General features: G+C 39.8%; 1 protein-coding gene across 1 annotated transcript in view; it reads left to right on the plus strand.

Moving 5' to 3' along the window:
* The window catches only part of ALKBH1 (alkB homolog 1, histone H2A dioxygenase), a 30,743-nt gene that overhangs the window by 10,926 nt on the left and 2,875 nt on the right, over nt 1–16,942 (plus strand). The window contains exons 3-4 of the mRNA XM_004453535.5: nt 798–960; nt 14,022–14,112. Of these exons, the coding sequence (XP_004453592.2) occupies nt 798–960; nt 14,022–14,112 (254 nt within the window). The remainder of the gene's footprint in view (nt 1–797; nt 961–14,021; nt 14,113–16,942) is intronic.

The following is a 16,942-nucleotide window of genomic DNA, read 5'->3' on the forward strand; positions in this document are numbered from 1 at the left end:
CAGGGATATCCCAGAGGTAGTAACTGCAGGAAGCAGCTACCACACCTAGGCCTGGGGGGTGGGAGGGCTAATGGAAGAGTTTGGGGTTATTAAATTTTAGTAGCTTGGAAGAGGGGCCTTATGCAGCTGGGATTCAAACCTCTAAGGCTAATTCTGGCTATTTGAAAAAACTATAAATCAAACCAAATTCAGTCCTCCAATCTTCAATAGTGTCCCCTTTAGATGCAAGTTAACAGGAAGCCTCCTGGCAAAGGAGAAAGGAGTTCCAGCCCCACATCAAAAAGGAAAATACAGAAGCTTGGATGTAAAACTGAGACACAGTAGATCAATAACTAGCAGTCTTTTCATTGAATGATGGCTTTCAATTCTGTTTTAATTAAATTCAGAGTCAGAAATTAGCCTTCTCTACCCGAGGTAAATCAAGTAAATCTTGGATGACTCAGTAAATGATGATACCTGGAAAAAATTTGAGGCGATATTTCTAGAAGTGTGTATTTTAAAGTTTGCTTTGGGACAACACATGGATAATTTTTTTAAAAATTAAAATTGCAATTGATAGTTAACCTTATAGAGTATTAATTTCCCTCGAGGAGAATAAAAAAAAACCCATATTCATAGTGGTATATAACTGATGTTCATCAAAACTTAGTTTTTCTTTCATTTAAAGCATGGTCAGAAGGAGGTAGAGAATAAATAACAATAGTGAGTATAAGGATTTCAATTTTAAGTTACCAAAATAACTGATGAAGAATATCCCTCCCCTCCCCCTGTTTTTTTTCCTACCCTTTTTTGTGTAGGGTTTATTTTTATCCCAAACCCCTTCCTCCCAGGTTACCAGTGGCACTGGGTGAAGCAGTGCCTTAAGTTATATTCCCAGAAACCCAATGTATGTAACCTGGACAAGCACATGACTAAAGAAGAAACCTGTGATCTATGGGAGCAGAGCAAAGAGTTCCTAAGGTAAGTCTTATCAGTCACAATGAAGTGTTAGTATTCAGCTGAGATCATGCAGTATAAGTGACTGGTTTACCTTCCTTCTTTGTTTCCATGCAAATACAGCAAAATTGTATTATTTCCCCAGAAAACATCTAGGCAGCTACTTTGACAGTTATATTAAATTAAAATTGATTTTAAATATTTGCTTATAGCTGAGATATTAAGTTCATCCTCATTAATCATCAGATGACCCATTTCATTCCATTTCAGTCCTTTTTTCTACTTACTCAAAGTGGGTTTCTTTGAAGATGTGGTATCCTGGAAAAAAGTAACATTGAAAGCTCTTCTAAAGGTGATGCTATTAGCTGTTTTATGATAGGTCAGCTATTTCTCATGAAAAGAACTGTTGTTTATATCTTAATGTTCTTTCAACATTCATTCATTCCATAAATACTGGTTGAGGGTCAGTTGTGTGCCAGGCATGATGCTAGTCATTAGTGATAAAAGATAAATATGACACTGCCTCTATTCTCAAAAGTGCATGGTCTGCAGCTGGAACTCAGTATCTACAGGCTGAATTATAATGGAGCTCAGAAAGTATTATGATAAGTGTTTAGAAAAATACTCTTGGGAACACAGAGGAGGAAATAATTAATTCTCCCAAGCAGAGTGGATATGTCAAAGAAAAAAATTATTTTTCAGTTGGGTCCATTATCCTCATTTTTTCTTTGTCCGTTTAAACTGGGTCTACAAAAATGATTAGGAGTTTACCAGTCAGAAAAGCAAGAATGCAGATATTGATGAAGAAAGTAACCTGAGAAGAGATGTGGTATTTGAGATAGTGAGTTTTTCCATGAGTGTAGCACACAGAACGTGTTTATTCAACATATCTGTTCCGTTTCTAGTAGATATCAGACACTGCTATGTTTTAGGGATTCAAAGATTGCCCTCAGGGAATTTGTAGTTTCGTTCAGTAGAGACATATAAACAGATATTAAATACAATTTAGCACAGACAAAATAGAGATTTTTTAATGTGATATGTGAATACAGAAGATGGTCACCTAAGTGGCTAGGTTGGAGATAGATCGTGGAAAATAGTTCCTGGGAGTCACAGGTGGGATTGGCAAGAGATGAATATGGAAAGGTAGTTTGGGGCTAGATTGTAAAGACCATTAGTTCCGAAGCAAACTCCCTGGGTTAATATAACACCTCTGCCATCTACTAACCATGTAACCTTTTTTTGTTGTTGTTTTTTTTTTGGTTTTTGGTTTTTGGGTTTGTTGTTTTTTTTTTTTTTGGTTTTGTGTGTGTGTGGTTTTTGTTTTTTTTTTTAAGATTTCTTTTATTTCTCCCCCTCCACCCCCAGTTGTCTGTTCTCTATGTCTATTTGCTGCATGTTCTTTGTCCACTTCTGTTGTCAGCGGCACCGGAATCTGTGTTTCTTTTTGTTGCATCACCTTGTTGTGTCAGCTCTCCATGTATGCGGCACCATTCTTGGGCAGGCTGCACTTCCTTTCTCACTGGGCGGCTCTCCTTATGGGGTGCACTCCTTACACGTGGGGCTCCCCTCCGCGGGGACACCCCTGCATGGCACAGCACTCCTTGCACGCATCAGCACTGCGCATGGGCCAGCTCCACACGGGTCAAGGAGGCCGGGCGTTTGAACCGAGGACCTCCCATGTTGTAGACGGACGCCTAACCACTGGGCCAAGTCCACTTCCCATGTGTGTGTTTTTTTTGTCATGTAACCTTGAGAACATTTCTTAACCTTTCTGTGCCTTGTAATAGTTCTTTGCTCACTGAATATTTGTGAGGATTAAAAAAGATATGTGGGGGGAAACGGACTTGGCCCAGTGGTTAGGGCATCCGTCTACCACATGGGAGGTCCGCGGTTCAAACCCCGGGCCTCCTTGACCCTTGTGGAGCTGGCCCACGTGCAGTGCTGATGCGCGCAAGGAGTGCCTTGCCATGCAGGGGTGTCCCCCACGTAGGGGAGCCCCACGCGCAAGGAGTGCACCCGTAAGGAGAGCCGCCCAGCGCGAAAGAAAGTGCAGCCTGCCCAGGAATGGCGCCGCCCACACTTCACATGCCGCTGACAACAACAGAAGCGGACAAAGAAACAAGATGCAGCAAATAGACACAGAGAATAGACAACCGGGGGAGGGGGGGAATTAAATAAATAAATAAATCTTTAAAAAAAAAAAAAGATGTGTGGGAAGTCCCACAGAACAGTGCCTGTTAAAACCATCATACCAGCTTTTGTGCCCTATTGGGACTGAAATGGCTCTAAGGCAGTTTTAGAAACTTACATATTGTTTCTAACAGGAGAAATGAAAGACTTTTCTTAAGCTGAAAAGGGAGAGGAGAACTAAAATTCAGTAACTTTTCCTTTAAAGCCTTCTTGTGTGGTTGTGATAAAAGCAGAAGCAGTAAGGAAAATCCTATTCTTTAGCTTTCAGTAGTGTCTAATTTAGAACTGAGAGCAAAGTAGAGGAAGACCATGTTATTAAATCAGCCTGTTTTTCTCTCTGACATGACTACAGAAATCACAGCTGTCCTTTTCTTTGCTAACTCAGATGAAACTCTTTAATAAATCATCCTGAAAAACAATGGTGAGGTACATTTTTTTGGTCCAGTAAATGAGCAGAAATGAAAAATATAGTGGTCATACTTGATGTTGTCAAGTGTTGGAAGAAACCGATATGGTCAGATGTTGCTGGTTGCATTGAAAATTGGTTAGAATCCTAGCTCTCGTTCTCTATTATTACGCGGTATGTGTTTCAGTTTCTTCACGTGGGAAATAAAGATTGGCTGAGGTAAACAGGTCGAGATTGGCTAAATCGTGGTCAGTCAGAGACACCTGGACAGTACCTGCCAGCCCTCCTCGCTTCCCCAAAGTACATCAGAGAGAGGGTCTTTATTCTGTTTATCTACCATAACATCCTCGCGCATTAAGAACCTCTGAACTAAAAGACCTCTAAGTATACTGTAAATGTTAACTTTCTAGGATTCTGTAGTCAGGGAAAAAGAAACTTTAGGTAGGAAATGAAAAAGAAATACTTGAATTTAAAAACAAAAAAGGGCTGTTCAAAAATTTGGGCATCTCAATTCTGTGTTTTGTTCAGAGATTGTCAGTGAGTACTCTAGGGAGAGATTCTTGCACAAGAATAAAATGGTTAGTTACAAGCATCTTCATTACAGTATTGTTTATTAAACAACAAAAAAGGAAATAGTGTTGAGTGTCCATCAGGAGGCGAACAGATAAATCTAAACATTGCATATCCCAATAATAGAATGCAGTCACTGTGCAGCCATTAAAAATGACATACCAAATGTAGCAAAGTGCTAATAGTTGGTAAATCTGGGTATCTGTATGGCATTGCATTGGAATTCTGTGTTTTATTTCTGTACTATTTTTGCAATTTTCCTGTACATTTGAAATTATTTTAAAAAAGACCCACCTCTCCCCCCAAAATTTTTTATCCAGCCCTGTAGCAAAGGTCAAAATAAATTCAGTCACTTCTCACTGTCTCTATCACAACCATCTTAGTCCAAACCACCATCACTTTTTCAAAAGATTCATTTTATTTGTTCTGCCACTTCCCCCCGCCCCGCCCATTCTTTGTGGTTGTTGTCTGCTCTCTCTATCCATTTGTTGCATTCTCTCTGTGTCTGCTCATCTGCTCTTGGGGAGGCACCGGGAACCAAACCAAACCTGAACCACCTCAGCTCCCTGGTTTGTTGTGTTTCTCATTGTCTTTCCTCTTTGTGTCTCTTTCATTGCTTCATCTTGTTGTGTCAGCTTACCACACCTACGCGCCGCACCAACTCACCTTCTGCTGGAGTCACCGGGAACCAAATCTGGGACCTCCCATGTGGTAGGCGGAAGCCTAGTCACTTGAGCCACATCCATTTCCTGCCATCACTTTTTTTTTTTAAGATTTATTTTATTTCTCTCCCCTTACCCCTGCCATTGTCTGCTCTGTCCACGTGCTGTATGGTCGTCTTTTTTTTTAAAGATTTATATTATTTCTCTCCCATTTTCTCCCATTGTCTGCTTTCTGTGTCCATTCGCTGTGTGTTCCTCTGCATCCATTTGCATTGTCAGGCAGCACTGGGAAACTGCATCTCTTTTTTTGTTGTGTCATCTTGCTTGGTCAGCTCTCTGAGTGTGTGGTGCCACTCCTGGGCAGGCTGAGCTTTTTTCACACGGGCTGGCTCTCCTTGCAGGGCACACTCCTTGCGGGGCACACGCCTTCTGTGTTGGGCTCCCCTACGAGGGGGACACCCCTGAGTGGCACGGCACTCTGCACACGGCAGCACTGCGCATGGGCTAGCTCACCACACGGGTCAGGAGGTCCAGGCTATAGAACCCTGGACCCTCCATATGGTAGACGAACACTCTATCAGTTGAGCCAAGTCTGCTTCCCATCACTTCTTATCTAGACTACGCAGTACCCTTCTAATCAGTCTCCCCGCACCTTATCAGATATAGGCTAAATCAGGTCAAGTCGTTTATAGTTTGCTATCACACTTGGAATAAAATCTAAAGTCCTTACCATGGCTTACAAGGCATGGCACTAGATGATCTGGCCCCAGCCACTTCCCCAACTTGATTTACTACTCTGTTCATTCTTTGGTAACCATATTAGCCTACATACCATTCCTTATACACATCAGACATAATCAGATTCTTAGTAAATGCTGTTCCTTTCACCTTTAATCTTTTCCTTTAGATAACCAATGCCTTTTCTCCTTTAGATCGTTAATTTATTATCATCTTACGAGAGAGGCCTTCCCTCCTTCAAATTCAATAAAAAGGAGGTCTGCACTCCCCCTCATTCTTTATCCCCTTACTCTGTTGTATTATTTTTCAATGTGTGGCATATAGTAGTTACTGAATAAATATTTGCAGAATTAATTGATAAATGGATACTCGTTTGTACCTTTTGAATTTTGTCCATGCATTATATATTCAAAAATACTTTTCAAAGAAAAGATAAAGGGAAAATAAAAATTTAAATAATGCAGCATAGCTTTATTCCATCAGTTAGCTTATGGAATGCATTGTATTTATTTCTATATATAAAAAAGTTTTTTTCCTTTGATATCCTCAGTCTGGAAGCAGAATTAATCTCTTCCTTGTTCTACTCCTTGAAGATTTCATTTATTATGCATAGTGAATTTAGTCCTCTGGCCCTTCCCCCACCCTCCTGGACCTTGGCGGGGAGGGGCAAGTAAAGGGATAGACTGTACCTGGAAAAAAGACTTCCCTGAAGAAGTAAGTTTGAACTGTGTGTAGAAAAACAAGTTAGAAGAATCTGCTAGGCAGAAAATGGAGTGGGAGTAGAGAGAGCATTTCAGTAGAGTGTGGTCAAAGACACAGCTATAAAAAATGGAGCATAGGATACCTTGTGGGAAATGGAGGGGAGCCTAAAAAAGGCTAGTTGGGGGAGCGATTGTGGCTCAAGGACTTGAACGCCTGCTTCCCACATGGGAGGTCCTGGATTTTGTTCCCAATGCCTCCTAAAAATGAAAAAGCAGACAAGCAAATAAGTCATTTTGGCTTATTCATTTATATACATTTTTTTTCGTAGGTGGCACTGGGGATTGAACCCAAGACCTCATACATAGGAAGCAGGCACTCAAACTACTGAGCTACACTAGCTCCCTCAACAAGCAAATAAATGAAAAAACAACTTAGGAGAGCCAATATGGCTCAGTAAGGTTGTGCACCATCTTCCCACATACAAGGTCCTGGGTTCAATCCCTAGCCCCGGTACCTAAAAAAAATTTTTTTTTAAAGAAAGGCTAGTTGGAGCCAGGTTATAATGGGGCTTCGTGTCATATAGAGGGGTGGGGGTTGTGTTCCTATATGCAATGGGAATTCATCAAGTAAAAATAGGAGTTTTCACTTTAGAAAGATGATCCTTGTGGCAGTGGGGAGATGGATTGAAAATACAGCAGATGGAAAAAGCACAATTAAGATTTTAGTTTAATAGTACTGTAAAGATGATAAAGGCATAGAAAAGACAACTCCTAAAGAGATTTTACTGGGGCTTAGTAGCCAAGAGATTGTGAGAAAAGACCTTAAGAATTTGTACAGATTTGTGAAAGGCAACTAGGGTAATACTGGGGGATTTTGTGGAAATAAGAATCAAAGGAGAAGAATAGCAGGGAATATCTTTAGTGTAGTTTGGGGCATATTGTTTTTGAAGTGCCTTTGGTGTATCCAGGTGGAGATGTTCAGCATAGACCTGAGCTTGGGAGCAAAACTAGGGCATAAGTGCAAGAGAGATGTGGGAGGTCATAATGAAGCAGTGAGAATGGATGTGATTTTTTATGGAAAACAGGGAAAAAGGCTGTTGGCCCTAAGAAGTATCAGTGCCAAGTGAAGAAAATAGAACAGGAAAGAGCACAGAGCAGCCAGGGGGATATGAGGAGAAACAGAACAAAGTACTATTAGAAGCCAAGGCAGGAAAATGTTTCAAGAAGAAAAGGGCCAGCTCTATCAAATAGGTCTAGGATTTGACAAATAAGAAATGTAATTGAAACTTCTAGGAAGCTATGTTTAGTATAGTGGGGTAAACAAAACCTAGATTGCAATGAGGGGAGAGAGGACACCAAATACTGATTCCTTTTTCAAAAGTTGTGAAGAGATGAGATGGGGGTGAGGTATAGTGGGTAACCTGAGTGAGTATGCAGTAGAAATTGGGAAACTGGTTTTTGTTTTTATTTTTTCTTAAGTATGTGGAAGTGTTGACATGTTGCAGGTCAGGAGAAAGAAACAAGGATGGAGGAAGACTTGCTACAAGAAGGGAAAAATTATTCATAGAGATAGGCTTTAGAGACTGTCAGAGAAATGGGAAATAATGTGAAGAGAATTAGCCTTGGTAAAAATAGGACCACTTTGGAAACCAGGAGGGAAGGATGAGGTAAAGATTTAGAGAAGTTTAGAGGTGTAGGGAAGGAAACACTGAATCATTTGACCAGGCCTCTCTTTTCTCATTGACCTGGAAAATAATAAGTGCAGGAGTATGGACTTTATATGAATGGTGAAAGTGTAAAACAATTGCTGGAATATTAGATAAGACTCAATATATGCAAATAGCAAAAGGATTTTTAGTAATTGAGGTGCGTGGAACAATTGCAATAATTGACTGGGTGGTTCAGGTTGAGAAGAGGGAGAAATCAGAGAACCCTCAAATACTAAAAGAATGAGGTTCCAGAGACAGGAGATTACAGTTCAAGTTTAATGGAAATGAAAATAGGAAAGAAAGAAGGTCAGAAAGTTGGGATCAGAAATGGAAATATTTCCATTCAGAGTTGTGAGGGACACAATTCCCAAGCCTTTAAAAATAATTGAGAGGGAAGCAGCTTTGGCTTAACTGATAGAGCATCCGCCTACCATATGGGAGGTCCAGGATTCAAACCCAGGGCCTCCTGACCCATGTGGTGAGCTGGTCCACGTGCAGTGCTGATGCACACAAGGAGTGCCGTACCAACAGAGGTGTCCCCCACGTAGGGGAGCCCCATGTGCAAGGAGTGCGCCCCACAAGGAGAGCCACCACATGCGAAAAAAAGCACAGGCTGCCCAGGAGTGGCACCGCACACGGAGAGCCAACACAGCAAGGTGACGCAACAAAAAAGATTCCCAGTGCCACTGACAAGAATGCAAGTGGACAAAGATGGACACAGAGCAGACAGTGGGAGTGGGGGAGGGGAGAGAAATTTTTAAAAAAATTTTTTTAATCTTAAAAAAAATAAAATTAAATTAATTGAATATATCTACAATAGGATTTTAAAGATTTTAATCATAAACAACCTTCAGGCTTTATTCTGTCCTGGAGTAAGTACTTTTCCTTTTACAGTGACTTACTAATGTCTCCTGGAGACAAGAAAGAAAAGAAAATACCAATGCTTCTTTATGGACCCCAAACTCTATACTATACAGTGAGTGGACAAGCAGGATAGGGTTAATTTCCACCCAGTTATGGTTCATTTGAAAGCAGTGCTATTGAACATGATTGCTGAGAGAAATGCTAGCATTTATATAAAGTACTGTATCCTTGACAGAGAGTGGGTATTCTCACCAAGGGAGAAGGTAGGCAGTCCATCCATCCTCTTCCATCTAGTGCCTGGAGAAGGCATTAGAAACAGGAAGCATAGAGTGTTTCTGTCTGCAGTAAGAACCAATAATTTGGGTTATACTTGCTTGAAAACTTTCTTTGGGATACTTGACAAAGATTTAGGTAGGTTAGGTGCCAGTATATTTCCTGCATTTTTCAGGGTGGATCTGGAAGGTCCATTGCCAGTGAGCCTTCCTGGTCTTCTTTTGGACAAGTCAGGTTTAAGAAGAAAACAGCCCACCCCACCCCCAGCAATCTTTTAGTATTTTCTGCTTGAAAATAATCTGGAAGCATGTTAAATTGGTTTTGGTCTTATACCATTTGCAGTGTTCAAGAGTGAATTTTTTGGACTCTTTCTTACCAAAGACTCCCATGGCACCAGAGAGGTACTTATAGTAGTACTTACGGGGAGCAGATGTAGCTCAGTGGTTGAGTGCCTGCTTCGCATGTACAAGGTCCTGGGTTCAATCTCATGTACCTCCTAAAAACTTTTTTTTTAATTCAGCACAATTAATACTTAGAAAAAAGAATGTGTAGAGTTTGTCAATCCTCCTCACATCTTGAAAGGAAGTGTTAGACAGTGGTTGCTACTTTGCTTCCAGAAAATATAAAGGCAGGAATTGAAATTGAGCCCGCAGAAGAAGCTATGAGAGGTGGAATCTTGTGCCTAGATGTGTCTAACACACTACTGAAATATGTATCTATAAACTCCTCTACAAAAACATTCAAAGATGACAACTTTACTTTCACTTAACAGTTTTTTAGGTGTTTTTCTTTTCTTTATTTTTGCTGTGATGATTGGGCGTAATGCTTTTGAAAGTAAGGTTTTTCTGACTTGCTTTACATTCTTAGGCAAATCATGTCCTCATATTTTTTCCCCTCTATAATATAAGGCAAAGTTCGGAGCCTTTCTTACAGTTATATAGTTAAAGTAGAAAAGAGATGGTCCTTTGTGTTCTTAAAGAAAGGAACTAAATTAGAGAAGATCTATTACAAGATGTTTCTTTTCAGGCTTTTTGTTATTATAATTTTGTTGTTAATAATTCCATAAATCTATTTTCATTGTAATAATATATCCCCTGTTCTTGAAGAACATTAGATTGAATTTTGGGGGCAAAAGGAGTTAGTTGGTAGCATACTAACTTTCCGAATTATTCCGAAGTTATGTTATCATTATCTTTATTGTTCTAATTAGTCTGGTTGTGATATAATAATATGGGCTCTTTGTCAAGATTAAAATAATCTGTTATCGGGAAAAGGACTTTGGCCCAGTGGTTAGGGCGTCCGTCTACCATATGGGAGGTCCGCGGTTCAAACCCCGGGCCTCCTTGACCCGTGTGGAGCTGGCCATGCGCAGTGCTGATGCCTGCAAGGAGTGCCATGCCACGCAAGGGTGTCCCCCGCGTGGGGGAGCCCCACGCGCAAGGAGTGCGCCCGTGAAGAAAGCCGTCCAGCGTGAAAAGAAAGTGCAGCCTGCCCAGGAATGGTGCCGCCCACACTTCCCGTGCCGCTGACGACAACAGAAGCGGACAAAGAAACAAGAAGCAGCAAATAGACACCAAGAACAGACAACCAGGGGAGGGGGGGAATTAAATAAATAAATAAATCTTTTAAAAAAATAAAAAAAAATAAAATAATCTGTTATTGAGCTCAAAAGAGATGTAAAGGTTTTGGTTTTTAAATTTTGACTAAGAGTGGTTCTCAAAGAGGGGTCCCCATACCGGTGGCATTAGCATCACCTGGGAACTTATTAGAAATGCACATTCTCAGGCCCCACCCTACTGAATCTGAATTTATAGGTTTGAGCCCAGTCATGTATGGGTTTTTTTGCTTTGTTTTATTTTGTCTTGTTTTATTAGAGAAGTTGTAGGTTTACCAAAAATATCGTGCATAAAATACAACTATGAAAGGACATTTTTACCACATCTTTATAATTGTAATATTAATTGTAGTCCATGGTTTAACTTAGGTTTTACCATTTGTGTTGTGCAGATACATGGCCTTTTTTTAAAATTTTCATCCTAGTAAAAGATACTCAACATAAAATTTCACCTTATAGTCACATTCATAGATGTATTTCAGTGATGTTAATTGCATTCACAGTGTTTTACTACCATCAGCACCATACATTCAGTCCTCTGTTTAAGGAAGCCCTGTATGTGACTCTGGTGCGCACTAAAGATTGAGAACCACTAGGTGAAAACTAGGTTAGATACAGACAAGTTCTGTAAAAATTTTTGTCTACAGTTCTTCTTTTTGCCATCTAGATACTCAGGGCACCATCTAATTTTGGTTCTGGATTCCATTTCTGGAAAGAGAAGTAGAATGGATCACCTCTGCTGGGTGGTTATATATAACTCTCGAACTGCATTTATATCTGTTAATCCCTGGAGTCATATGAGACAAGAAATAAGAAGTCATACTTAATTTTCTGTCTCGGACTACTAACTTGGACACATTCTCTAGAGAGGAATGTCAGTGAGATTTTATTTGTACCCGTAGCTGGAGAAACATTGGTAGAACTCAGGTTGTATTAATAACTGCATTGTATTTTTTTTCTTTTTAATTTTTACCACCAATAATAAATAAGTATTGAATGATTATTATCCATAGTCATTAACCAAGCCTTACATACCTTTTCCTCTAAATTGTTGACAGTTGTCTGTCTCCTGTTGTGTCAGGGATCCCCAAGACCACCCCCAGGTTCATTGATCCAGTAGGCAGACTCACAGGACTCAGCATATAGTCATATACACAGCTGTGGTTTACTGTAATAAAAGAGCAAAGCCGAATTAGCAAAAAGAAAAGATGCATGGGGTGAGCCCAGGAGAATCTAGGCACAAGTTTCAAAGGGTCCTTTCCCAGTCATACAGGATGTGCTTAATTTCCCTAGTTGTACATGTGAAATCTTGTCTCTTAGGGAAGTTCATTAGAGAATCAATACCCAGGTTTTTATTGAGTGTGTCTGTCTGACGTGTGCCCAAATCCAAGACTCCCAGAAGGAAAGCAGATGTTCAGCATATACCATATTGTTTGCACAAATAGTTTAGGCACAGTAAGCCACTCTTAGGTTGGGGAATGGTGGGAACCCTTCTGAAGTTCAACTTCTGGGTGCCAGCCAAGGGCCACCTTTGTAAATAGGCCTTTCAAAAGATGGTACTGTGTCTCTTTTCTGCACACCTGTCATAAATAAGTGTTCTCTTTCTTTAAGCTACTGGTCTTTGATGTATGTCTGCTTCACAGGGTCCTTCCTGAAGGTAAGTTGTATGAGGACAGATAGCATCTTTTCTGTAATCTCTTTGCCAGATATCAAGACAACTACCACTTACACTGGGGTCCCCCAATAAATCCCTTCCGTTTGCTCATTGTGTGCCCATTTTGCCAGCTGCACCACTACCTGTTTGAATGCTGACCATTCTAGTACCATGCTGAGTTCCCAACTCTGCCATGTAGCCATAACTGATTAGACAGCTGACTTTGAGGTCTCCCTTTTCTGGATTCTTGTAGCCCTCAAAGTCTGTGTTATTCATGATAATACTGGATTTTATACTGCCTTGAATTTTTCTCTCACTGCTTATACATATCAGTCATCTCCTGTCAGAATATAAATTCCTTAAAGGTACCTAATCATTTTTTCCTTTTTCCTAAACAGCAGGGTTTCATGGGCCAAAAAAATTTTTTTTATTTATTAATGATGTAAATTATGTAGAATAAATGACTCAATAAAATAATTAGACCTTAGACCTAGCATTCTCATATTTTCATATATTTAGAGAGGAACCAAACAGGCTTTCTCTTTAAAAAAAAAAAAAAAAGTAATCCCACAGATTTCGTCAGACAGCTATAATTGCCGAAAGAACACTTTGTTTTATAGAAACCACCTATGGTTTGAACAAGGAATGTCAGAACCAAATCTATTGTAGTGGTGCCTTAGTTGTAGCCTAAGTTTTCTAAGCTGTATTATATAGGGTTAAAAAAATCATGTTAAATGAGCTACTTTTGATTATATACTGTATTTTGCCAAACTTTGTTACCCAACTTGCAATTCTGTGATGCCACTATCATAGAAATAGTGATGATCATACTCCAAATTGAACATGTTCTGTTAACCATATTTTCAGTTACCCATAGTAATCTTGGTCCCATTTCCCATGGATGGATAAGACATATCTGTTGTTTCATTATTATTGAGATATTGAAGACTTGCTCTTTAAAGTTGATCCCATTAGCAGAGGGTTTAGAACCAAGTACTAGAAATTAGAAAAACTGACATTTTTTTACTACTATTGTGTTCTGGTCAAGTAATTTTTAATCCATGCTAATTTCTCCTACCAAGATCTTAGCAAATAGCTTATATTATAAAGTACTGAATTCAGACTTAAGAGTTCATATAGGGAAGTGGATGTGGCTCAAGTGATAGGGCTTCTGCCTACCAAATGGGAGGACCTGGGTTTCATTCCTAGGGCCTCCTGGTGGGAAAAAAAAAAAAAGAAGAGAAGAAAGTATGCCTGTGTGGCAAGCCAGTGCCCGTGTGGTGAGCCAATGCCCACGTGGCGAGCTGAATACCCATGCAGTGAGCCAGTACCCGTGCAAGTGAGTCACGCAGCAGGATGATAAGGCAACAAAAGAGAGACAAGGGGGAGAATCAAGGTGAAGTGCAGCAAAAACCAGGAACTGAGGTGGCACAGCTAACAGGGAACCTCTGTTCACATCAGAGAGGTCCCCAGGATCAAATCCCAGTGAATCCTAGAGGGGTAAAAATGAGAAGAGAAGACCAAAAAGAGAAATAGTTACAGAAGATTATACAGTGAATGTATACACACAGCAAAAACAGCAGGGCAGGGGGAGAAGGGAAAGGAGGGGGATTAATTAATTTTTTAAAAAAGAGTCCATACAAAGGATTATTGTTGCCATTTGAGATTGATAGATTCTCTTTTGCCACCAATTTTTGCAGATCTAAAGAAGTGAATAAACGGAGACCCCGGAGTTTACTAGAGAAACTGCGCTGGGTGACCCTGGGCTACCATTATAACTGGGACAGTAAGGTATTTTAATTTTCTTGATAATTCTGTTTATAAGCTTCACAGGGATACATGGTTGGCTTTCTTTTGGCAAAATTAAAGTATCAGATTATCCATTTGTAGGAGAATCTCTTTTGTTTATTCCCCTGTAAAAGGAATGAATAATTTATCAAGAGAAATTTTCTTCCCATGCCCTCCTCAGAAGTCATCAATGCTTTCTCTAAATAGGTTTCAGTGATATAGATTTTTCTGTACTCCTTTCAAGAACGATTCTCAATTTACCATCTTTATTTCTATTATTGTTGAGCTTTTATTTTCTACATAATATATGCCTGGAGTCAAAGAAGCTCCATATACTTCTAATATTCTTTTTCATCAGCTCACAAAAGAACTTTCAAAATCTAGATTCTCCTGCCTGCTACATAAGGTCTAGACAGCAGAGACATAGGAAAGAATGTCTCACAGTTTAAAGCTTCAGGGTTTTTTTCTATTTTAAGATTTTATTTTATTTCTCCCTCCTTCCCCCCCCCCATTTTCTGTTCTCTTGTGTCCATTTACTGTGTGTTCTTCTGTGTCCTCTGCATTCTCGGCAGCACCAGAAGTCTGTGCCTCTTTGTTGCATCATTTGCTGCGTCAGCTCTCCATGTGTGTAGCACCACTCCTGGGTGGGCTGTGCTTTTTTCGCATGGGGCAGCTCAATGCAGGGTACACTTCTTGCGCATGGGGACCCCCTATGTGGGGGTACCCCTGCGTGGCACGGCACTCCTTGTGCACATCAGCTCTGTGCATCGGTCAGCTCACCACATGTATTAGGAGGCCCCAGGTTCGAACCAGGTTCGAACCCTGGACCTCCCATATGGTACATAGACACTCTATCAGTTGAGCCACATCCACTTCCCTGTTTCATGTTTTCTCGAGGTACAGTTTCTTCTTTCCTGTTCTCTGTGCTTCAGAAAATGCTTTTGTTATAATAGGAGCACAGTACCTCTTGTCTCAATGAGATGTTTGCCATACCAAGTGGAAGGATGATTCTAAGAGTAAACTGAATAAAACAGATTGGTATAGACCATCTTCTCTGTTTAGTAACTAGTTACTTTCTTAAAAGGTCTATATAGTTTCAGTCAACCCAGCTAATTATTACAAATAAATTAACTGCTCAAAATAAATATAGATGTTGCTCAAAATATAGTCATGATATCCTCCTTGTTTTCAGCTTTATAGATTTAATGGAAAACCAGATGTATGTATTTGGTGAAGTGGCCATAGGATTTTCTTTGAGTCAGACAGGCTGGGTTGGAGTCCTTCTTCCAATGATGATAGTGCCTCACTGTCATACCTAAGGTGGTTGTGATGATGAAGTGATGAATGCCTGTAAAGTGATTACAACAGGGCCTCGCTGTTCTAAATGGTTAAATGCATTAACACAATAAATATTGGATTGGATTTTGTTTCGTTTTAATTTTATTGTGGTAACAAAAAATTTGCCATTTTAACCATTTTTAAGAGTATAATTCAGTGGCATTAATTGCATTCATAATGTTGTGCACATCACCAACATCCATTAAGCTGTTGTTTTTACTGTTGATAGTGTTATTCCCCAAGGACCTCATAGTTTGCCTCACTTATCAAGAGAAAAGGGGAGTGAAAATTACCAACGATTCTGAATGAGTAATCTCCTGAAATTGAAGAGTAAATACATTCTGTCAGGAGCTATCACTCTGTTGCTCCAGCTATCATACTGTAGGACATTTTTGGAGATATGAGACAGAGCAGATTTCCTAGCCAGACTTGAGATTTATTTAAACCAGCAAAGGAAGAAGTGTGAGAGAGGAGGAACATCAAGACACAGAAAGAGTCTGTCAGACAGCTGCAGGCCTGTATAGCCAAATTAGTACTCAGTCATCTGCATGGGAAATTCCTAAGTGGAAGTCTTATTCATAACTGCAGCCTTGTCATTCTAATGAATTGTCAGCCCATAGACAGATTGTACATGAATCAATTCTTTGTCTTGTTTTGTTTTGTTTTGTTTTGTTTTGTTTTGTTTTGTTTTGTTTTGTCTTAAGGAGGTACCAGGGATTGAACCTGGGACCTTTTGTACATGTGAAGCACATGCTTAACCACTGAGTTCTACCCTCTCCACATAAGTCAGTTTTAATTCAGATGTTTTGAGAATGTCATCCCAGCAGACTGACTAGTGTAACTGGCACGAAGCCATATTCTAAGCTGAGAGGACAAAAACCAGACTGGCTATGGTATTTGAGTTGTCTTTTTATTTTTAATAAATGTTTTATTTTAGAATAGTTTTAGATATACAAGAATTGAAGATATGTGATCTATGTGTCTTTAAACAAAAGACATTTAAATTAAAAAATTTTTTAAATATATAGATGCAAAAAACCTCAACAAAATACTTACAAACTGGGGGGAAAAAATTGAAGATAGTACAAAGAGTTCCCATATACACAACACCCAGCTTCTCCTCTTATTAACATCTTACACTAGTATGATACCTGTATTAGTCAGCCAAGGGGTGCTGATGCAAAATACCAGAAATTGGTTGGTTTTAATAAAGGGTATTTATTTGGGGTAGGAGCTTACAGATACCAGGCCATAAGCATAAGTTACTTCCCTCACCAAAGTCTATTTTCATGTGTTGGAGGAAGATGGCTGCCGACAGCTGCGAGGGTTCAGGCTTCCTGGATTCCTCTCTTCCAGGTCTTGTTTCTTCCTGGGCTCAGTGTTCCTCTCTTCCTGGGGATTGCTTCTATTTCCTCTGTGAGCTTACTTCCAGGGGCTCCAGTTTAAGGCTTCAGCATAAAAAACTGCAACATCAAAACTCCAACATCCAAAACCC

Source organism: Dasypus novemcinctus, chromosome 3 (assembly GCF_030445035.2).
Source record: "Dasypus novemcinctus isolate mDasNov1 chromosome 3, mDasNov1.1.hap2, whole genome shotgun sequence".
Taxonomy (NCBI): Eukaryota; Metazoa; Chordata; class Mammalia; order Cingulata; family Dasypodidae; genus Dasypus; species Dasypus novemcinctus.